General features: G+C 38.3%; 1 protein-coding gene across 1 annotated transcript in view; it reads left to right on the forward strand.

Annotated features, from left to right (window-relative positions):
* The window catches only part of LOC137978401 (calpain-B-like), a 53356-nt gene that overhangs the window by 9248 nt on the left and 19512 nt on the right, over nucleotides 1-24596 (forward strand). Inside the window, exons 6-15 of the mRNA XM_068825298.1 lie at nucleotides 6186-6286; nucleotides 7991-8068; nucleotides 8865-9056; nucleotides 10247-10376; nucleotides 10659-10879; nucleotides 12419-12458; nucleotides 12855-12929; nucleotides 13730-13787; nucleotides 15002-15038; nucleotides 16076-16097. Of these exons, the coding sequence (XP_068681399.1) occupies nucleotides 6186-6286; nucleotides 7991-8068; nucleotides 8865-9056; nucleotides 10247-10376; nucleotides 10659-10879; nucleotides 12419-12458; nucleotides 12855-12929; nucleotides 13730-13787; nucleotides 15002-15038; nucleotides 16076-16097 (954 nt within the window). The remainder of the gene's footprint in view (nucleotides 1-6185; nucleotides 6287-7990; nucleotides 8069-8864; nucleotides 9057-10246; nucleotides 10377-10658; nucleotides 10880-12418; nucleotides 12459-12854; nucleotides 12930-13729; nucleotides 13788-15001; nucleotides 15039-16075; nucleotides 16098-24596) is intronic.

Here is a 24596-nt window from a genome sequence, read left to right on the forward strand (position 1 = left end):
ACAATCGCGCAACTCTCAGAGGTTGATCATTGTTTCTGGAAAATCAAAAACAAGGTTATTTATCACCAGGTAATTCCATCGTTTTGGTAATAGCAGCTACTTTATTATTCATCAGCGTCACAATCTTTTGCCGATTTTGGGGGTCATTTTGTTGAAACTCAAGCACGCTTCCAACAGACCTGTTTATTTTCGTGACTAATGCGTTACCACAAAAATTCTCCCCGTATCACATTTCAACACATGTATGCAAATTTGCTAAGCTCGAAAATTACACAACATGATAAATTTACAAAAGCTAGAAATTTCACAGAAATATTTTCCAGCGAAACATTTATTGAAACAAGCAACATATTTGCTATAAGAGGCAAGAAACCCTTCCTATTTCAGTTGCGTGCGTGCAAGCGAAACAAACAATCACAAAGCATATGCAATTAAATAAATTTCTGACAGTTCACATTCAACCCTTTTCGAAAGAACCTTGACCGTAAATAATAAAGCACAAAAGAGACAACAAGCTTTCATTCAAGTAATTTTTCACTGTCACATTTCCAAATATTTTACACCTTTGCTGAGTTGAGTACAAAATACCGGTAAATGTAAATTGTCAGACAACTAAGATGCGACTTGAGTAAACACTGTGATGCATTCTTGTTGGCGTTCGATTCCTTCAATGTTAATTTGTTAAATCATAGTTAGTAACTATGGTTAAATCCATAAAAAAATTGCTATTTGATTTCCGTGTTTTATATAATACCAAGTTAGTAAAATATTAGAAACAAAGCTCACTTGATATCCAAAGGCGAAAAATGAAATTGTTGTCGAAGACCATTACTCGTCTCTTACAATCCAGATATTTATTTTTCAGCGCTGTCTTGCTCATACAATTGACGATCCATTCTTGAGCTCCATGAGGGTATATTTTGTTTAAAGATCCACTAAAACGCCATTCACGTCAATGACTTATTAGTGAAATTTCCAATTGTTATACTGGAAGACTGTGCAGAGTTGAGAACAGGTAAATACAAATCTGACAAATAGCGAGACAACTGAGATAACAGATCCACTATATGGATTCCTTATCTGTCTTTGTTGAACCCACACTGAGTTACCAGAGAACTGTTCATTTGGTTTGAGTGTTGTACAAAACACCACGCTTGGCAAAATGTTAGGAAGACTGCTCACTTTGATTACGGCTCGACGGGCGACAGATTGTTGTCGAAGTCCATTACTCGTCGCTTCTAACATTCGACCGCCTGTCCTGTCCAGCATCCAATTCGCTTGCCATTATTGAGCTTCATTAGGGTACATTTTGTTCAAAGATCCCCTAAAACGCCATTCGCGTTACATGACTTTCGACGCCATTGCCGGTTAAGTTAAACGTTCTACTGTGTCCATCAGAGAAATCTACGCATTTCCCACTACCCTCTCGATCCTAAGAAAATACGCGTAGAAGGCTCTATGCACAAAGACACCACTTAGCAGGGGAGTGACAGGCAGGACTTTTACCGACACGGAAAAAAATAAAAAAAAAAAAAAGAAAACGAAAAATAAACGAGAAGCTCCAAAAAGCTTACACTGGGTTGCCTGTGGTACGCGTTACACAAAGAACTGCAGCGTTCCAGTTAATTTTTTCAAGTGGGGCGTCATTAAGACCATTTGAGGGGTCACCCACATGTCGCGCCAGCAGAGGCCCTTTGGCTCACACGTTTAATTATTTTGTGATGGCCTGTCCCATTTTAAGGTCTTTTAGTCTTTCAAGCTTTCGTAATAAATTCAGTTTAAAGATAACAAAACACGCTCTTGAGTAAAATTCACTCGTTTCTTCTTTAAATAAATAGTCTGCAAAAAACTAACTGCAAATTGCTCTGACGGACGTTTTCCAGCATGTCTAGCAGTTGGACTAAGCAAACGTTTATTGCTCATACAAGAAAGGACTAAAGGTGTTGTTTCCGCTTCATAATGTGACGGTCTAATCTGATGCCAGGTCAAAACATTGTTTGGCTTTGCGTTTGCACCAGAAAAAGACAAGCCAAGAGACAGATGAAGAAAAAAAATAACATAGTCTTTATATATAACTATGAATCGAATTCTCATTGAAAGATCTTAAAAACACGAACATTTTTGCAGTCTCTAACGTTTTGTCAAAAGGAAGAAATTGATCACGTGCTAGGCAACCGTAAAGGTGCACGTGATCACCCCGTGTCAACTGAATGAACTACGGGAAAGAATGTTTCAGAGTAGAACAACGTACTTTTTAGCGAAGAAACACTTCCGTGGTTAGTTAATTTTGTTGTAATATTTAACTGAATATTTAGATTTCTTCTGTCGGGTCAGGAATCCTTCTTTGTCGGGTTCTTGAGAAACGTATCTATTTTGACTTCTTGCGAATTACCGCAAATCACAATGCTGACAAGCACAAAAGCAGAAGAAATGGTTAAGTAAATATGAAGTTTGTTACTATCTGAATGTATTTGGGTCAGAGAATAAAAAAGGGATATATTGCTACGCAAATTATGTAATTTCATGACACTCAAAATTCGTGAAGAAGCGCGAGTTTCATGTACACAATCTTCGCACTAGCAAGTCGCAGCAATAAAACTGGATTAACCAGGAAGTTAAAAGAATATTGTTGGCTTCCCAAATAAATTTCATCTTGCACTACAATGACAAAATCATTTGTCAGAGAAATAAAATTCCTTTCTCCTCGTGTATCACATTTCAACGCACGTATGCAAATTTGGTAACTCATTTTCAACCCGATTCCCGGGAAAAATACATAGTATTAGCAAAAATATTATTTCTCGTCAAGTGTTGCATCTTTTATGTTCAAATAACAGCTAAAAATAATCGGATTTTTTTAACGATCTATCCGTTGGCTTCCTGGGAGAATACTCTCTAGAGAGTAAAGGAACTTCCGACGTTAAAAAAGGTGTACCTTTACCTTTACCTAGCTTTTTTTTCATAATTTAATATTATCTGTCAAAATTTGCACAACAGTCAAATCATAAAAATAGCAACGCACGCGACAAATTTAGTCGCATTACCTCTTCGCCGAATTTTAATGCTTAACACAGGAATTTTTAGTTATTGTGAAAATCTTTCTATATTTGTTAGCAATCATCCTTTCAAATTTCAGAGAAAGCGACCGGTCTGCGAATACTTTACGAGTTTTTTTCAATGGGATGTCAAAAGGCCAAGTGGATGTTATATGCATAATCGGGCAAGTTGCGCGTGTGACCCGTTATAAATATTTCTTCACAAAATGTCCCCGAATCGTCAAGTATCACCACAGAAGAAACGAAAATCATTCTAAAAGCTTATTTTACGCAAAAAGTAGGTTCTGGAGGTAATTTTGAGTGTGGAAATCAAGTTTACAGCAGACGACAAATTTATGCAAACTTACGAGCCATGGTATATTTAATTAAGTTGACACAACAGAAAGAGTCGCTCACCTTATATTTTGACACGAAAATGCTTTACTATTGCCATAAAAACTATCCAGTTAAGCTCGCATATTATACATGATGAGTTCATAAAAGCCACCATTTTCCAGCGAAATGCTTTTTGAAACAAACAACATATGTGCTATAAGAGGCAAAAAAGCCTTCCTATTTCATTTAATACGAGCGTGAAGACAAGAAACTCAATCGTGTCAAATTACACTCCGTGTCAAAAACGCAACACGGTAAATAAATTTCCCTCGAGTGTTTAGCATCAAACCCTTCACTGAAAAACGCTTTATTTGAATTATCAAGCAAAAAATGGGCAACAAGTTCAGTTTCTTACAAATAATTTTTGACTAACAGGAATTTGTGAAATTTCCAATTGTCAGCAGAAGACTGTGCAGAATTGAATAGAGATCCAAGTCTCTGTTTTGTTAAACCCATAAGTTACTAGAGAATTTTCCATTTGATTTCAGCGTTGTACAAAACACCACACTCGTACAATATTAGAACTACATCTCACTTTGATTACGGCTCGACGGGCGACAGATTGTTGTCGAAGTCCATTACTCGTCGCTTTTAAGATTCCAGATATTTTTTTAAGCGCCTTCCTTGTTCAGTATCCAATTGACGTTCCATTATTAAGCTCCATAAGGGTATATTTTGCTTAAAAATCCACTAAAACGCCACTCGTGTTACATGACTTTCGACGCCATTGCCGGTTACGTTAATCATTCTACTGTGTCCACCAGAGAAATCTACGCATTTCCCACTACCCTCTCGATCCTAAGACAATACGCCCAGAAGGCTCTATGCATAAAGACACCACTTAGCAGGGGAGTGACAGGCAAGACTTTTCCCGACACGGAAAATAACAAAAAAACCCACGAAATGGCACCGAGATTCCGACTGGGTTTGGCAACCCAGTAAAAAACGACGAAATTAAAGACAGATTCCGACTGGGTTGGCAACCCAGTAATTAGTGAATGTTTTAGATAGTGGAGAGAACCCCTTTGAATTCTTGTAAGTAGGTTTCTTCCATCCACATCCATTAGGAAAGCCACAAAGGTTGCTAGGTTAACTGCTGCCTCATGTATTACTATTAAATAACCACTTACTAGAAGAAAAATACCGTTCATGCGTTAGCTGAATTGAAGAATTGTAAGGAAATTTCTTGATCTTTGTATCTTTTTTGTCCATTCAGGTGTAACCACTTTCTTGTCCATGTACTATATGGCTGTTTCTGAAATTAAGTTTTAATTTCACGCGGACTTTGTTTGGCTTTGCTAACTGCACTGTGAGGTTAAGAGTTTGCCTTATGGATTTCTCTTCCTCAGTTTACATTCTAACTATAACTTTTATTTTCCCTCAACTCACCATCAACACACACACAATATTCCCCGCGGCTACCTACTAATTAGTGATTTTTTTAGTTAGCGGAGAGAAACTAAATCAAGTAGGAGGGATAAACAAATATTTGAACATGAAGATTATTCGTTTTTTAAAAAATAAGAATGTTAAATATGAAAAAATCCCTGCACTGCCCGGTTTCCTCGAAGCATGGTTAGCGCTAAGCAGCGCTAGATACCACGGAAACCTATAGGTTTCGATGCCTCTTAACCAACGGTTAGCGCTAACCAGGCTTCGAGCAACTAGAGTTAACCGGAGAGAGTGTAGTGTAGCGTGAAGTGCTAGATTTCTATCCCATATGAACCATGTGAGCGTTAGCCCTACTGATGGAACTGAACCCACACAAGGACAGAGAAAAACTCCGACCAGGGTGGGAAATGAACCCACGACCTTCGGGTTAGATCTCCGTCACTCTACCGACTGAGCTACAAGGTCAGACGGGAGCAGGCCGTGGGGACTGAGGATGTTAAAGTCACGGCAATTAACATGTACAAGTACAAGGAAAGGTTCGTTTATACAAACGTTGGCCGTGTAGCACTATATTTTAAACAGAGTTAACTGGAGAGAGTGTAGTGTAGCGTGACGTGCTAGATTTCTATCCCATATGATTTCTATTCCCACCCTGGTCAGAGTTTTTCTCTGTCCTTGTGTGGGTCCAGTTCCATCAGTAGGGCTAACGCTCACATGGTTCATATGGGATAGAAATCTAGCACTTCACGCTACACTGCACTCTCTCCAGTTAACTCTGTTTAAAATATAAGTGCTACACGGCCAACGTCTGTATAAACGAACCTTTCCTTCTAGCAACTAGTCTCACGCTGCAATTTGAACTATAAATTTCGTTTTAAAAAAACCTTCTCTCTGGATTTTCAATACCTAAAAATGTAATGAGACAATTCTTGTGGTCTGTTCATCTGTTTCAGTTAGAGGTAAAAGGTAGGCACGGTCACAAGCACAAAGAAATCAAGTGTGAACGTGCAAGATAAAGCATATTTTTCCGTTTTCTTGCATACGCTTTTCGCTTCTGTTTAGGGTTACCGCTAGTGCGAACGCAAATGCAAGCCCAACGTCAAACAGAGAGAACACATGTGCGCACCCACGCCTGAGGGAAGAGAGATGTTAGAGATATTCGAAGTTCTTCCAAAATACCAAGTTAAGCAATACTTTAGCACCGAACAAAACCTGTATGTGAAGTGTAAATGGTTAGGTCGTTCGTGTGGACTTATAAAGTGCACTTTCTCGTTAATGGCTCACCCATTTCTAGGGTTTCGAAGAACATTAATTGGGATTGTAATCTGATTGTCCTTTCCTTGTCTCTTTCTTTAAATACAGGTTAATTTGCCCTACTTCAGGGGAATACCGGAAGCAAAATTGATTCGTTTGAGGAATCCCCATGGGAATAGCGCAGAATGGAGGGGTCCTTGGAGTGACAGGTGACAATCATTTTAGAAAATATTGTTTTACAAAAACGAAATATGCACAGTGAAGATTTCCGAAATTAATTGCAAACAGAATGCATGCCTTTGGAAACTCTGGAGAGCAACTGCGTTATCGCCAGATGTGAAGGAATCGGGAACCCGGAATCCACAGACTCGGGATCCGGGATCCACTATCCGAGATCCCGAATTCCACGGGCTGGGATCTGGGGCCCGTTTCTCGAAGGTCCCGAAACTTTACAGGCCATTTTCGGGTGTCACAATCCCTCTGCAGTATCTCAAGAACGGAGAGGATTTAAGTCGTCAAATTTCACAGCCATAACTGATTAGAGTGTAATGTGAAGTGCTACGTTTCTACCCCATATGAGCCATGTGAGTGTTAGCCCTACTAATGCAAATGGGTCCATACAAGGAAAGAGAAGACATTATACACTAATCAGTTAAGTCTGTTCAAATATAAGAGCTACACGGCCAACGTTTGCAAAAAACGTAAAATTTCACAGTCAGTTTGCTTTTAGCTACCTTGAAAACATGTTCAAAGATTGGCATTCCAAAACAAGCCACTGACCGGTTCACAAATGGCTATCCGGGCCCGAAATGTTTTTGGAACTTTCGAGAAACGGGCCCCTGGAATCCGAGGGTCACCGGGATTTCTTTACCCTTTATGAGGATGAACAATCCCGTTATCATGGTTACGGTTGAAAAGCGGATAATTTCAATATGAATTTGTTTCGTTGGTTGAATGAACCCGAGAGACGTTTAGTTAGAATTTAGGTTATTAAAGAGTTTAGAAAGCAAAAATCCTTAAGGCCCGGGCAAATGGCTTCATGTGATTTGCTTCAACATCCGTTTGATTTTGTTGAACGATTATTGCTAGGGTGGCAAACAGTTTAAACACATCATCAACAGTTGACTCAACAAAGCTTCACCCTCTCCCCCAGAGGCCTGGTATTCAACCCGCGATTGTTACTATGGATACGACATGGATACGTCATTGAGAGACCAATTAGTGCGCACGCGCATACCGAACAATGTGGAAAGAAGGTGGCAAACGGCTTCAACTTTATTCAACATTCGCTACAACGAAAGAAATGTTGAATGGTTCTTGAAGCAAAGTTTAAACGCTTTTAAACTCATTCAACATCGATTCAACGTGTTACAACTCGGTTAAAGAGGGAAGCAAAGGGTTTCAAATTCGCTGTTCAAAAAAATCGAACGGATGTTGAGGAAAATGTTGAGCGGTTTTCCCTAGCCTTTATCTGTAAAAGACTATCGATCCTGCTGAATTATCACGAGCAGGAAAATTGACATGATTCCTCGCGGTACCACCCTTGGTTGAAAAGAAGCTTCAAAGCTATTCCAATAAGTGACCATATAACCTTTACCTTAACCGTATTCATTTGATTTGATTTCATTTGGGCACGATCCCACAAGCTACTCAGCTTTAGACATTATCTTGTGAAAATAAAGTTCTGTTACTATTATTATTAGTAGTAGTATTAGTAGTAGTAGTAGTAGCAGTAGTAGTAGTAGTAGTAGTAGTAGTAGTAGTAGTAGTAGTAGTAGTAGTAGTAGTAGTAGTAGTAGTAGTAGTAGTAGTAGTAGTAGTAGTAGTAGTAGTAGTAGTAGTAACAGTCATGATAGCCGTGGATAGATGTTAGAGCTAAAAGGTGCATTTTATCTTCGTTCCAAATTTTTTAGGTCTGATGAGTGGAATCTTTTATCAGCAGAGGAGAGAAAGAGGCTTAATCTTGTCTTCGATGATGACGGAGAATTTTGGTAACAGTAACTTGATGTGGTTACCTGGTTAATAGCCGGCTGCATGATGGGTGGCAAATGAGGTTTATGACCATGTCATTTTAAGCATTTCCTGTACCTTAGAATCCTTAGCCCAAAATTCTGGACCTGCCGCTTTCAGGGCATCATAAACGTCCACATGCTGTACCACGGCCTTTCGCTTTCGGTCTTCAAGGTTTACGTAAGAGGACACCTACGAACACTTGTTTCCTTCCCCACTTTCCGTGATGAATGGCTTTTCCTTTTCAAAATCAAAGGCCTTATAAGCCAACTCATTCATGCAGTGAAATCTCGCTGCAAACGAGTTTTTTTTGTCCTACACCCCTTTAACGTCGGAAGTTCATTTACCCTTTGAAGGGTATTCTCCCAGGAAGCCGATGGTGTGCTCATTTTACCCCACTCTTTCCATCAGTGCTCCGTTTTAAGGGAATTTAAAGCTACCTGAAGCTACACAGAATGGAAAGAAGTCGAAGCAAGGAATCGAACTCGGGACCTTTCACAAAGAAGGCTGTGCACTAATTGTACGCGCGACCGCCGAGCTGTCAGTGGGTTTTCAGGAATGTCATTCGTGCGACCTAAATTAAAGTGCTAATTTAGATTTTTATCCAGTTCTGAGCTAAAATCAGCAAATTTAGCGTGTCAGTGCCCCTCTAAAAGTAGAATATGCGTCCTCCGAGGTCGTAGCTTCCACTCCATTCAGGAACAACATAAATTTTCCGAGTTTTCTTTATACTACATCTCTTCAGTTTAGACTTAGTTTCGAAATCATACATCTTAGGATGACTATGGAAGATTTCCAAACCAATTTTACGCGCATAGAAATCTGCATGCTAACAGCAGACAGTATCTTGGAACCAGATGAGAGGAAATCGTGGAAGATACGACGAGAAAAAGGCCGCTGGCAAACAGATGCTTCAGCTGGTGGATGCAGAAATTTTATCGACACCTTCCATATAAATCCTCAAATAAGGTGTGTGCACTGCTAGGTAATATGTTTTTTTCTACGTACGTGCTGAGGGACTGGGTTCACAAATGTTCAATTCATTTCCTTGGATATTTCATGGAACTACTTTCAATTGAGTGCCTTTGCTTTTGGTCCAACTGAAACTACTGTGCGCATGCCTAGTGATTGGCTAAAAACCTCTCGCAACAATTTCGTTGACTCAGATGCAACAGCAAAAGCAAAACCATTTGTAACTTTCTGGCTTGCGTTTCTCCGCGCTTATCACCAGCTGCAGCTATTGCCCTTGCGTTATGATTACCCGGCGCCTTCGTTTGTGAGTTGACCAATGAAAAGTAAATCCGGATTAAGAACACACGCAATGTTCTTTGATCGTGTTTGTTTTTTTAATTTGTTGTGTTTTCGGTATGAACAAAATGGTATTTGAATATTGTGCTTCTAGTTGGTAGGAATTAACGGCATTTAAGCGATGTGTCGGATACAAAATTGTCCCTTTATATACATATGGCTCTTTTTTAGCTTTTTGTTTATTTCTCTTGTCTTTGTTGTGCATTTATTTGTTTGTTTGTTTGTTTGTTTTGTTTTTTTTTTGCATCTTTTTCTGGAAAACGTCATTCCACCATTAACATCCGTGCATACTGTGACAGCTACTGTAATTTAAATTGACCAATCAGAATTCAGCGAGCGGGAAAAACCGTGCTATCCGACGTTCGTAGTTAAAGGACCAGTCCAGAAAACCATTTCAACGATTTTGTGGCAACGTCTATGTCAACAAACTTTGGCGCCCATACATTGGTTGCCGGGGGAGCGGCGATTTGAACGACAGCTGTTCTGCTTTGACTGTTATTTGTGCTTTTTCCAACTATTTTCAGACGAATTCAGTTTGGTATTTTCGAATCAAGCATAAGAAGACCATCGAAATTGTATTGATAATGTATTTATTTGCGCTAACTTCGCGAAAAAAGACTTTGGTGTCGTCCTTTCGATAGGGTAGATCGACAAAAACGTCAGAAATGCACCGTTTCCAGTGAAGGGGCAAATGATTGACAGGATAGCACAGTTTTGACTGCCGCGCGCACTGCGGGTACGGGTTCTGTATGGAAGGTTGTTCCTAACGTGACGTGGAGTACATCACATCACTGAACAGACTCTATCATTAATATTTAATCTTCCGTGTTTTTTATCCAATTTCTCTGCAGGATTCATCTACAGGATCCAGATGAGGACGATGATGAAGATCACTGCTCCATTGTGGTTTCTCTAATGCGCATTGATCGAAAAAGAACCCCTGCAAACGACAAACCGCCCATTGGATTCGCAATCTATAAGGTGATAAAAGAAATTTGTTAGTGCCACCGAGATGACGGACGGAAAAAACTCAGTCGTCCAGCAGACTGAAACACGCTTTCAACATCTTAACTCTCCTCCCTATTTTTCTTTACTGTTCTTGAGTATTGACGCGCATTGCAAATGGTCGTAACGATAACGTCAACGATAACGATAACGACAATGATGATGGTGATGACTCGTTCTTATGGTGTCGCATTTACAAGTTAGTCGAATCATACTCCATACGAAAAAGTCTTTATGTAAATCCTTGTTCCATCCTAGGTTCCAGATAACATGAAAGACGACCAAAATCGCTTTGACAGGAGATTTTTCGAGACTACTAAAGCTCTGGTCATGACCAACTCATTCACGAAGCTTAGAGAAATCAGCTGTCGGTATTCTCTACCACAGGGAGAATACGTTATAATTCCATCCACTTTTTACCCGCGACAGGAGGCCGAATTCCTTCTCCGGATGTTTTCGGAGAAGCCACACGAAGCACGGTAAGTGATAGTCATAAATTATAACCCAGTGTCTTTGGTGGGAGGTAATGGATTCGAAGCCTTCAATTACCAGGCCTATACTTTGGATCTCACAACGGCTGATATTTTTTTTCCAAAAGACTACGCTAAAAATAAGTTCCTAGTGAATCGTGGGTTGTCCCATTCCTTTGAAGGGCAAACGGACAAAGTTGCAATTCCAAACTCCCACGAAGGACAGGAACTGCCTAGAATTCACTGGAAGTTATCATAAGAAAATTGTCTATTTCGGGTCGTATCGGTCTACGCAAGATGTTTTTAGTGTTACTGTCCTACTACTAGTGTTGTTAGGTTGAAAATGGCGGGCAAAAGGCAATACATAAGTTATTAAAAACCCGAGGAGATAATATCAACTGCGTCTCGGCTTTGCATAACTGTCTCGAATTCTCCCAGCTCCTCTTCTTCCAGTTGATCTGGTGACGTAATTTGGAGGATAGGAAGAAAAATTTTAACGCCGTATCCCACAACTGCGTGCGGCCTTAGGTGTTGTTTCCAAACGCCCTGCAGTATTCCATCGCCAAAACTCCACAGATCATTCCGTGTCGACCAGATTTCCTGTTACTGAATGAACATTCAAGTAGACCCGACGAGATCTAACCGCGCCTCTGCCATGTTGAATTCGAAAATAGGGTCGCGCGCGGTTGTGGGATACGGCGTTAAAATTTTTCTCCCCAGTCCTCCGACTTGCGTCAACAGATCACCTGGTTGTTTAGATGAGGTTATTTAAACACGGAAAAAGTCCACTATTGCCTTATTGAATTGCGGGTTATAGAAGAACGAGAGAAATGATCTTCACACTCTCCTTTCATAGTTGGTCTCATATTATCTATGAAAGAAGCCTTTGAAGTTTTCGACCTATCTAACCTTATACACGACAAAAAAAAGCGTCAAGTGCACTAACACGTTTCTTGGTTAAGAAACTCTAGCATTATTTTTTGATCTGTGTTTTGATAACTTTGTTAATTGTATTTCTTTTTTTTCTTTTTTTCGCGATTTATTTAAGTTGCACGACATGTGTGGGGTCACACACAACAGTACAAGGCCCCAATTACATTATGTCCCGCAGAGACCAGTCTACAACACCAGGAACTCCATTCCTTACCCTTTCGGAACTTGTCGTGGCCTCTTTAACGTGCCACCGAGTTTTAACAAGAGTCGTGAGACGTGGCCCTTCGGTTTATAGCCTTTATCCGAGATTTGAGAGTTCAACCCTTTTCATGATTGAAATGGCAGCTCCTTTTTCTTACTTATTTCAAGACCCATGTGATGTCGGTTCGGGTTGAAGCCTGCGATTCCAATCACGGTAGTCCGATGCTCAAACAACTATGTCAATCAGTCTGTGATTGATTTTTAAACGTGAAAGTGAAATTTAGGTATAGAGTTGTCTACTCGTACGTTAATCTAAGGGTCTCCAATTGAAAAAGAAAAACAAAATGGAAAGAGAGTCTGCTACTCCCCAACATTTTCAGTCAAATCCTCTTTCCAAACTTTTACTTTTTTCAGGGAAGTTGACGTGGAAACGAAAATAATGAGACCTCCTAAGGTATGTCTCTTGGCCGACATGAACACAAACATTTTACTAACGAAGAACAAATTCTTGCACGATGGAAAGCTCTCTTTTCGGTTTCATCTAATTTAAAAATAAGTACTGATGGGCTTCTGGTACCTCTTCGTTGTTATCTTGGTCAACAAATGGCAGTATCATTTTTCATCCAAAGACTCGTCAGCAAGTATGTTGTAGTCAAGGACCATACAGTATTTCATGAGACGTACTTGTGCTAACAGCGGCTTCAAAAACTGTGCTCGGAGTTAATCAGTAGTTTTGTTGTCAATATCCTGTTAGTTCCAAGGCGCCTATGATCCCGATAAATAAACGTGTTGATCTAAATTATCATTTTTGTCAATTGGTTTGCTTATTCTTTGCAATTTACCTTTTTAGCCTACCGTTTCGTCAAATGATGCTGAAGACATTGATAAAAACTTTTGGAAGACATTTCAAAAGTTTGCAGGAGAGGTTAGTGTTCGGAAGGTTTGTCCGAAGCTGGACCAGATGTGATATCTGCCCCACCAGTGGGGGAATCTGTATGAGTGTAGATGTCCTTGTAAAATTTAAATGTTCAAGACATGTTAAGCAATGTAATTCCACGGTTTGCGACCTCATGCCCTTGCCATGCGGTCGCAACGATATGCTAGGACTTAGCTTGACACTGAAAAGGAAAGACATTGGGTTTGGATTGGATTGACATTTAGAGCGGTTTACAATTGAGTGTCGAAAGTAACTAGCGAATTGCTTTGGTTTTGCTTTACACTCGGTGATTGGTACAAAGTTCTCGCGCCACTTTTTCAACCAATCACAAGTGAAACCAAACCAATCGTGGCTCGCGCGTGCACATTTTCCCGCGCTTTGTGTCCGCAACGTGTAATTACTTCGAGTTTTGATTGGTGTACTGGATTGTCTTCGTTCTTTTTGATTGGCCAAAGTAATTACTTTGGTTTTGGTTTTACGACACTCGATTGAAACTCGCTCTAATCACCGCCATATCTTTTATCCTTATCCCTTTTGGTCAAATTGTGTCTCAAGGAAAATATGCGTTCATAAAACCATCTGGGATTCGCTGGTGCACGTAGTTTAGTTTATTTTCCCTTCTTGCAGTAAATATACTAAATTACAAGGGTGGTCAAGTAAGAGACCAAACTACTGGAATCTAGAAGTTACGAATTTACTTAGCGCTCGGTTCATGGAATTAAAACGTTTACAAGTAGCCGATTGCCAGAGTGGTGGGCATTGACTCCATCGTTGCATGTTTTAAACAGGACGGAGAAATTGATCAATACGAGTTACAAGAAATCCTTAGTCAGGCTTTTGTTACTGGTAAGTAGGACAATGAATTTGCTTAATTAGTACACGTTTAAGCCCAATTGTTCTCAGGTTTGTGTTTAATCCCTATATAGCCATTCAAAGTCCTGTGGATTATACTATACAGTATATACCACACATTTCAATGTTTCGTTCAACGACTTTTTGTTAGTCTGAGCCCACGACAACGGCAAACGTCGATTCCCGTTTTGTCCGATTTCCTAACAGCAAGACTTGCGGTATTCCATCAGTCCAAGCTACTGCGATTCCATAAACTAATGTAGATATACGAATGCTTTTATGCGAACTGTTCCGGGATATTAATTAACGTTGTCGCCATTTACTAACAATTTTTCTATAAAGCGACTTTCGTATGACCTTGGAAAAGTGTTCGCAACTTGTTTCACGGACAAATGTTCGGCAAGATTAAAACAAAGCTTCCCCTTATTCCCGCCAAGGAAACTCCTAATAAGGGCAGTAACAGTTCGATTGCCCAATCACATTACTGAATTTCAAATGACGTCAAGGGGTAATGCCGATGGCTTTCGGAGAGATGACGTTGTTTGCATCAGCCTTCGCTAAGCCAATGAAAATTCGAGCTCGTTTGTTTTATTTCGATAAGGCAATTAAGTGTTTTGCATTTTTGTTTACATTCTGTTTTTTTTTGTATGAAAGTTGTTCTAGTATAAGCGGCACTTAAAGTGCAAGGAGTTAAGTTAGTTTCTTTAGAGGGGTTGAGAGCTGTAGCAAATAAGCTCAAAAGGTCATTGGAATTTAATGATAGCCTCTCTCTTTTGGTATGGGCTCATACCCTTTAAGTAGGGATGTATAGATAAGTACGGACCAGAAATGAGCACATTGTAATAAAAAAAAAATGAAAAAGACAACCAGGGATTGGACTTGGATGTTCAGATTACCCATCGACTGCCTTAACCTCAACCACTAGGCCACTGAAACAATGGCGATTTCATGCTAGTTATTTCAAAAGGCACTAACTCATTTTGCCGTGCAACCAGGATTACGGTACTCGTAGCTGCAGCTCCCGGTCGAAAAGCTTTACACCGTTGGCTGGTATGGTACTGAATACAGCACTGAGGGGGAGAATTAAACGTAATTAACATATTGGTTGCCTCATTCACATAAGATCATCAACCTATTCCCGTTTGTAGAATTTCCAGGGATAGGGTAAGCATACATTTTTGTTCGTTTTTTGTTTTCTTTTCTTTCAGTTATGAATTCTAACTTATTTAGTCTGGAGGCTTGCAGGTAATATTTCCATACATTCCAACAATAAACTCTGTAATTTGTTTCTAGGGGCATAAGTATACTGGTACGACACAGGTTGTGTGAGTGCTTGTGAGTCGAGCCATTATCAGTGAATATGCAGTACATTAACAACCACAATATACAACAGATGCTTTGGGCACCGACATGAACGACATACTAGTGGCTTTTACAGGAGGTCTTGAAAATATAAGTTTTTCTGATCTTGTGAGTGCATGACATATGATACTTTCGTGTCTTTTAACGTTGCAAAACGATATTCCGTGAAGAATAGAGGAAAAAAGATCTCCCTAAAATCCTTAATGAGTTAACTTCAATGGATAATTGGATAATTGGTAATTCTGTGACGAGTGGAAGTAAAAATAGTCTTAGCGTTCCAAGTTGCTGGATGCCTCAGTTTCAAAGCGAATCCTGGTGCGCAAGCATTCAAGTGGGAATGAGTTGCGTATTTTCATGCAAATCATACTCATTTCCCTTTCAATAGTTGAGCACCAAGACTCACTTCGAAACCGAGACAAACAGCAACTCGGAAATGGCCCTTCAGAATCCTGGGACTATTGGCCGGCCTACATTTGCTCAATCTATTTATGACTTCGTCAGAAAATTTAAAAAAATTTAATTCATTTGATTTCATTTAACTTGGCTGCCAAATTATATGTTTATTTTTTGCATTATAGCACTATAATCCATTGACGAAAGGACTGAGATTTCAGTCTGTTAGGGTAAAGCTAAAAAAGCGAGATAGAGCGAATTTCAATTGAGTTTCGTAAAACCAAAACCAAAGTGATTACTTTGGCCAATCAAAAAGGTCGGAGACAATCCAGTAAATCAATGAAAAGTCGAAGTAATTGCAAGTAGCCGACACAAAGCGCGGGAAAATGTGCACGTGCGAGCCACGATTGCATTTGGTTTTACTGATTGGTTGAAAAAGTGGCGCGACAACTTTGAACCAATCACTGAGTGAAGTAATGCAAAACCAAAGCAATTCCCTAATTACTTTTGGTTTCTCTTATTCACAGGAGCATGATCGCCATGTTTGATGTATCCTTCTATTTCCCGTAAATGGTGTTAGTATTTATGGTTCCATCCACCCAGAATCAGGTTAAACTGTAGGCTTTTAACTAAGAAAGTTAGGAGGTTTTGGAACGACAAAAACTTGGGTTTGATCTAGTAGGCATGCGCACCTTATTGTAAGGTAACAGTCGGTCGATAAAGCTTAGTAAGTTATTTCATATTCACATTGAATGAAAACATACATGATGTCATTGCAACTCGATTAGCTGCAAATATATTCTTTGACTATGGAAGGCAAAAAAGGAAGGGTAGGGACAATTTTTCAATAAAAGATGGTGGGAGCTAAATGAATTTGACTATTTTGAATTTACCAGAGGTTCTTGAGATTATTGAAAACTTATGATTCATTGCGCAGCAGCTTTAATTACCTCGAAACAATGGTTAAATTTGTATTAAGCCGTATTAGCTCGCTGAAAGAGCAGTAACAAACCAACTCAAATCTAAGATTCATCAGTTAAATTCGCTAGGTATATACTGTAAGATAGGAACCGTGTTGAAGGCGGCAGAAAACAGTTAATTGTAGTAATAATGGAATGGAGTAAATTGTTGCCAGGTGAGTGTAGTCCTGGGAAGGACTTTTGTTATTGTTGACATTAATTTAACGGACTTATCCACAACACTAGAGGAAGTCATCTTCAAGTGAACAAGGAACACTATGCAGACGCTTAGTGAAAATTAAATAAGGTTCATTTGAGCGTACCAAGGGACAGACCATTAGAAAAGTGAAGAGGGGGGGGGGGGGTAGGGGATGGGGAAAAAACCAAAAAAAAATTCATGCAAGGGAAAATGCCAAGAAAAAAGAAAAAAAATTCACGCAAACAAGAAGGTAAAGAAAACAAATTCAAGCAGAAGGAATGTCCAATTGTGACTTTTATTTACAATGCATTTCACAAAACGTTTGACAGGCGATTTGCGAAGTTCGTCGTAACTGTCAATCAAAGGGCAAACTTAGAAAGAGTTAAAAAGGGTTGACAGGCCGACACGATTCCCTTGTACTTGGTCTGGTTTCTGTTGCCTTTGTCAGAATTTTGCTCGCTTGAGTACATTTTTGAATGGACGCCTCTTTTAGGCGGTTCCTGTAGTGTTCATTTAGCAATGGTTTTTGCCCTATGAGGCTTTACATTTGAATCTCTATACTGCTGTGTGATACGTTTTCTTCCAAGAAAATAGTTGGTCTCGAGAGTAATGTTTTTAGTTTCTTGGTGTTGATTTTCTCAGCAGTAATGTGAATGTGACCTTATGACATCTCGCTTTTGCGCCAATTTAATTCTAGGCTCGACCGATATATTCATCGGCGGTAGAAGCGAGTGATCTTCTGGTTTTAAATGTTTGACCCGGGCCCGGGTTCATTTTGTTTTTGAAAGATAGAGGCCCTTTCTATTTCCAAAATTTGTAATCCTCTCGGGCCAGTACAGGTGGACTTCCATAAGAACTCTCATCTTCAAGGCTTAACTCTTGCAGATAGTTATCCTCGTGGTTCCGTTGAAGTAGATGTTCTTATTGGTGCAGACCACTACTACTCATTTGTAACTGGAGTCTGTAAGAGAGGTAGTTCCAGTGAGTCTCTTGTTGCTGTGGAGTCTTGCCTCGGCTGGATTGTCATGCTGACGGTTGTAGAAAACAGTGGAGTCAGCGAAACATTGAAAAGATTCTGGGAACTGGAATCAATTGGTATTGCAGAGATCGAGGAGCCTGTTATGTCACAAGAGGAAGTACGTGCTGTAGCTGACTTCAATAGAGGATTGAACCTTGATGGACATAACTATGAGGTGCGACTACCATGGAAAAGAGATCCTCCAAAGCTAGAAAGTAATTATGCACAAGCTTTGAGACGCCTGGAAAGTGTTGAAAGCAAGACCACAGCAAGACCCTGTGAAAACTAAGGCTTATAAAGCAGCGATCAACGAATATGTAGAGAAAGGTTTTTCAGAGGAAGTACCTGATCAGAGTGATGACAATGGAACTATGCGGTACTTAACGCAACATGCTGTGTTTCGTGATGACAAAAGGACGACAAAATGCAGAATCGTATTTGATTCTTCCTGGTCCTCCTTTACAGCCAAACCTTGCATCTGTACTGATTCAATTTAGAACACACAAAATTGGTCTCATAGTAGACATTGAAAAGATGTTTCTGCAAGTCAAGCTAGCACCAAAGGACAGAGATGTTCACCGTTACCTGTGGAGAGATTTACAGCCTAACGAAGCACCAAAGGTGTGCAGAATGCAGAGATTGACTTTCAGTGTGAACGCAAGTCCTTTCCTTGCTATTGCAACAGTCCACGCTCATGTAAACAAATACAAAGAAATGTCCCCGTATGCAGTAGAAGAAATTTTGCAAAATATGTATGTCGATGACTGCCTGACAGGAGCCGATACAGTAGATTCAACTTTGAAGCTTCAACAAGAGAAATCAGAAATTATGATGACAGCGGCATTCAACTTTTGACCAAGTGGGCAAGTAACTCAGAGCTAGTAATGGATGCTTTTGACCCAGCTAAAAGAGCCTCGTCGCCGTTCGTGGAGGTCAATTCGAGCGACCCCCTTAAAACACTTGGCGTGTCATGGGACTTGAACTCTGACCACTTTAGATTCCTCGCACCGAGTGGAATCATCTCATCCCATGATCCAATGTCAAAGATAAGTCTACTTAGTCTGGGATCGAAAATGTTTGACCCACAGTAGTATAGGAGTTGGGGGTATGAGATCATTTTGTAAAAATGCTCTCATCCCAACCCAACTCCATACTACTTTACATTTGGCGGTTACATATTTTTGATCTCGTATTTTCGGTCTCATATTCTTGGAAATATATATGTTTTATATTTCTGCGAATCTATGCCGTGGCGAGGCAGAATGGATCCAACGCAAAATTTATTTTGGAACTATATGTCTTTAAAAAACCTAAAATAATATCGCATATAATAGTATAATGAGTTGCCAAGAACTGCATAAAGAACTTGTCAATATGGAAGAAGTGGTCTGTCCATTTTGTAATAAGCAAATCTCGAAACATACGAAAGAAATTGAGCAATGTTGCAATCAACCAGAAATAGTGAATGATAACAATATGCTAGTTTGTAAAAAATGTGGGGTAGTTAATGGCTATAAACCGCTTATAGAATTTGTTGATTTTCACTCAAATAAGCATAGATTTCATCGTAAAAGTGTTTACCAAAGAAAATATCATATAGAAAACATAATTAATAATATAGCTGTAAAAAATGGTTTTCAGATAACCGTGAAAAATATAGATAAGATATTGAGAATTTTTGATGAAATTGGTAAGGTCGTAAAATCTGTGAATATAGACAGAAAGCGTCTGATTAACATAAATTTCATTTTGCAACAAATATTTAAAATGCTTGATCTTCCTTTTGAAAAGGTCAAGACGAGTAAATCCAAAAAGACACTTCAATCATATGAACGATATTGGAAAGACATCCTGTCATTGGCATCAGACCGAATTAATGAAATAGCTAAGGAATGAATTTGTCATTGTATTTAGCGTAGAACTTGTCAACACTAGGACAAACATCAGTTACAAAATCATCTACATTTTTTAATTCTGTGTGAAACGATGGTTGAAAATCACCGCTTCTCAACATGTCTTTTATTGAATTCAAAAGATGCTGATAACTTTGGTATGCGTATGTACAATTTTGTATTTTAAGATCCAGTGATTGGAAATCCATGTAAGACTTGATTAACAAAGCACAAGTGCTTATTGCTACTAGGGCTATACCACCAGTTACAACAGCACTAATAATTCCACCAGTACCAGTTATGACAGAAACAGTATTTCCTAACAGTTTTAATTTTTTGTAACGTTTCACAGCTTGCTTGTAAGCCCAACACTTTCTATGGTATGCCTTATAATAGCTCTTTAGTTCGTCGACCTGATCTTCTGAGAGTTTGTCTGAAATATGGTTCCAGCTAAATATTCTCTTTTTTCGATCTGCCATATATATGGTTTAGATTGTTAATCGTCTGCATAGACAATATAGTATACCACTGACTTGACCACAAAAAGGTGATCTTTTAATCAGTTTAGTTGTGTATTTTTCTGAAATAGCATAAGTGTAACCTCTACCGAGCTGATGGTGGTCATAAAACCTCCCGGAAGCATCATGTAATACACTATGTGAATTTAATATATCAATCCAACCGAAGATCTTTTCAAGTAACCATGTTAGACAGCCACTACCTGGTCCAAGAAGACCTATTTCACCATTGTTGAGTTCAAGAATCTCATTCATAGACATGTCTCTTTTAAAATAGAAACAGTGCAGGTATTGATAAACAAGTGCTGATTTTAATATTTTATCGTCAATGTTTGGATGCTTTTCCTTTGTTTTTTCAAAATTGTATGTCACATATTCAAGCAATAAATTGATGTACATATATATGTTACGTTATATATTTTAAAATGACCACATCACAAATCAAAATGATTTTGAATGAACCTGAACATATTTTTTAATTCATTATCAGACAGAGATTTTGCCCAAACAGCAAAAGCATATAAATCCATTTCACAGAAATTCACAGCAGTGCCATCAGTATGAACCTGACATCCAATAAACATTTCTTGAGCTGAACCTGCCAGAGTGGCAGAAATTGTTTCTGTTTTAATCGCACTGATTGATGTAACGCCTCTAAAGAGTTCTAGATTTGTCCCATTAATACGAATTGTCCAAACTTCGATATTACCAGAGAGATTCAGCAAAGAAGGAATGTTAAGTCTGCCATTTGACGAGGAACCAAAATCGACATAGACTGTACCATCTCCCCATGGTATATGCACACCGAATCTGACGGCTCCACGCCCCCATTGAAACTGTGATTGATTAGTTATCGCTTTTGTTTTGACAACCAGTATTACTGTACATTTGTTACCAGATTTACCTGCTATTTCAGAAACATCAAACGAATTTTTTTCCAAATAGTCATCACTACCATCAAAACGTACAAAAAACAGTTTTTTTGTTGAATCCCTTAGAAAAAGAGGCTTTTTTGAATTGGTTTGTTGTGAAAAATCGATATTATTCACAGGATCAATCCATGAACTAACTCTATCATTTGAATCGGCTGTGACTACTGATAAAGCTGGAATTAATGCAATGCTGATTTTGTCTAACACTGGTATACCAGGAAGACTGTTCGAAATAATAAAAGTCGATCTGTCTAACTTCAAATCGAGTTGTTTTTTTATGACAACATGGTTATCTTCCGTAGCAGCCTTAACGATGAGATTTTTGTCAGTTTCTATATGTCCATCATCGTTTACTGAAAGTTGAGCTTGAGCTTGATAGGTAAAATCATCATCAGAGTGATAGTCAATGGTGTATTCAATTCTGTCACCATTGTCGTCAAGAAGATGTGTACCATCTAAATTTTTTACATACAATGTCATATACTGTTGCATTATATAATTCAATTAATCAGTAATGTTTTGTAATGTATCATGTAAACATAAGATCTTACGCCATCCCCATCGTCGTCATCAAAATTTATTCGTATGTTTGTTATGTTTTCAAAATATCGATTGATATTGACAGTAAGTATTTTGCTTGTTGAAAAATCTATGTCATAAAATACACTAGCGTCTCCATAAAAAGTTATATCGTGATTCGACTCTGATGGATAATTTTTTTTAGCATAAATTTTTATTTTATCAATATGAATTTTAGTAAATGTTAGATGTACTGTTCTAGAAATATTAAAATCACAACCCAGTGATGATTCTGAAGTGGTTCCATAGGCGTAAGACGGTAATATCTTATCAAATAACCCTAAAATTTTATTACCATTCATATTGATTGGTACATGCATTTGAAATTGATTATTTACAACTTGATAAGCCAATTCGTAATCATAGATAGTAAAATCAAGGTTGTTTTTTGCTTCGCCTTTTATACCGTAAATCAGGACATACAATGGTAAAAGAGTGGGGCTTCTATTGTCATAAGTGGATTGAACAGTTACATATAACCGTCTTTCGATAGTTGGTGAAGAACCATCTGGTGATAAGTTCATGATAAAGCGATAATATTTATAATCTGTGTTGGTTTTGACTGTAGTGGTTCTATCTGTGTTCATGTTTCTTTTTTCAAAAGTAACCTGAAATGAATTAAACTCCACATCAAAACCAGTTTTTTGAAAATATATTTCTAAACACACAGTATATTTATCGCTATAATTGTCACGTATCAGTTTGAATAGATTAAAATCGAATCGTCCTTTGAACAGACTGGAACCATCTGTTGCCTTTTGAACCTTGAATGAAAATGCTTTTTTGTTGTTTTTATGTGGCGAGTCATTATAGTCGATTAAATTGGCATCCTGTATTCCATAATCTTCTGTAAATTCCCCATCATCCATAGCATATTTCAGCACATTTTTTCTGTTTGTGTGAGTAGTTATGTGACTCTTCACTATTTCGTCGTCTACATATTTCTTATTTTTTTCTATTTGTTCGTCTGTGTATCTATTGTTTGCAGTACTTATAGTTGAAAAAGCGTCATTTACTTGCTTCAAAGTGATTGCATCTTGATTATGTGTGGCTCTTCCGAGATTTATTATTCGTTGATTGTTCATGTCTAGAACAGACGTCATTACACCGCTTCCATCCAATTTCAATGTTTTTCCAACCTCGGAATCGACATAAGCTTTGTTAGTCACATCTCTAGCACCGGTTGGTTGTCCGCAATTTATTATTTTGTTCAAAGACATATCCAAATTTCCAGTCATTTTAGAGGATCCGTCTAAACGAAGTGAATCTAAAAATAATCGATCAACGTAACCTTTTCCAGTGGCATCATTTCTACCTGTTGGATTAGCAAGATTGACGATCTTTTTTTGTGACATATTTAAATTTCCAGTCATGTCCTGTGAACCATCACGGAGCACAACCTGATTTGTATTGGGTTTGGTTGATAAACCAGTTTGTAATTGGTGTTTTGTAACAGCGTCAGAATTGCCAGTGCCTTCAGCAAGATTGCTGATTTTATTATTTCCAAAGTCAAAATTACTAGTTACGGAAATACTTCCATCTTTTTTCAAATAATTAGCCAGCTCCGTTTTATCGGCTTTGAAATTCAAAGAGCTGTCAACGTAAAATTTATTAGAAGCATCCGAATGTAGTATCGGGTCTTTCACTCCGAAGATTCTTTGATTTTTCATGTCGATTGGATTTTGCAATTCTATTTTACCATCGTCAGTATTGAGCACCATGTAAAAACTATGCAAATGCGCACTACTGACAGCGTCACTCTGGCCATGTCTAGCAGGTGCAATATTTTCAACACGTCTGTTATCCATATTGAGGGCTCCAGTCATTTCATTGCTCCCATCTATTTTCAAACACCCAGAAACCTCTTTATCGACATAACTCTTGGTGCTCGCGTCATTATTTGTTTGAGGTGCATCTAAATTTCTCAGTTTTTTATTCTGCATATCATAATCGCCGTCATCAGTAAGTTTAAAACCGACACCAGGCAATCCTTTTACTATTTCGACAACTTTTTCATGCGAAAATGTGTCTTCAGGTAATTTACCATTTGAGTAACTCATATATACAATTGGTTTATATTTTTTCATCGAAATTCTTTTTCACTCGTTTCTTGGGTTTGTCAATGTATACAAAATCGAAAGGATCTCTAGTTGCTTTCTCGTATAATTGTTTTGAGACATTGTTTTCACGACATATGAGATTTTTTTCATTAGTACTCGGGAAATCATAAATGGCAAAATGCGAGCAGTTTAATCTAATGTCTTTTGGTGTCTTATAGTAGCTTTGACTCAAATATATGGCACAGCAGTTTTTATGTCTCCCCTGTATAAAATAGTCAACTAATGGTTTTTGGTTTTTATCACATACGAAATCGTCGAATATCACAATTTTTTGATTGTCACCATTGAGATTTTTTACAGGAATTATTTTATCATTGCTTGCTTCAATGATATCATAACCAGCTTCATCACTAATTGGTTCGAAATCATCCATGAGATTCTGATACTTTGACTGCTCTAAGTTTTTGGCATAAAGGTATATTTTATCAAAATACAACAGATCGTAAATCATATGCATCAGTGTATTGGTTTTTCCCGAACCAGAAGGTCCACAAATGAGCATGCGAAAGCATCGATCAGGCATAAAATCATGTAGTTGTGTGAAGTTTGTGACAACATCGTCGCCAGTATCATAATTAGGTATCTTCATTTATATTAAATCGTTACATTGTTTCGATAAAATGATGTAGTTAAACATGGTGTTCAACATGGTGTTCAACACAGTGTAAAACGTTATTTTTTATATATGAATTTCCATTTTATGTAACGTAACAATATAACAATAAATGAGTTTACTTAAGTGGAAAGAACTCGCAAAGAGTAAATCTGAATTAGGGGACAAGATCAATTATGTCCATAATGCAATTACAAAACATGATATCGATCAAAAGA

This window comes from Montipora foliosa, chromosome 12 (genome assembly GCF_036669935.1).
Source record: "Montipora foliosa isolate CH-2021 chromosome 12, ASM3666993v2, whole genome shotgun sequence".
Lineage (NCBI taxonomy): Eukaryota > Metazoa > Cnidaria > Anthozoa > Scleractinia > Acroporidae > Montipora > Montipora foliosa.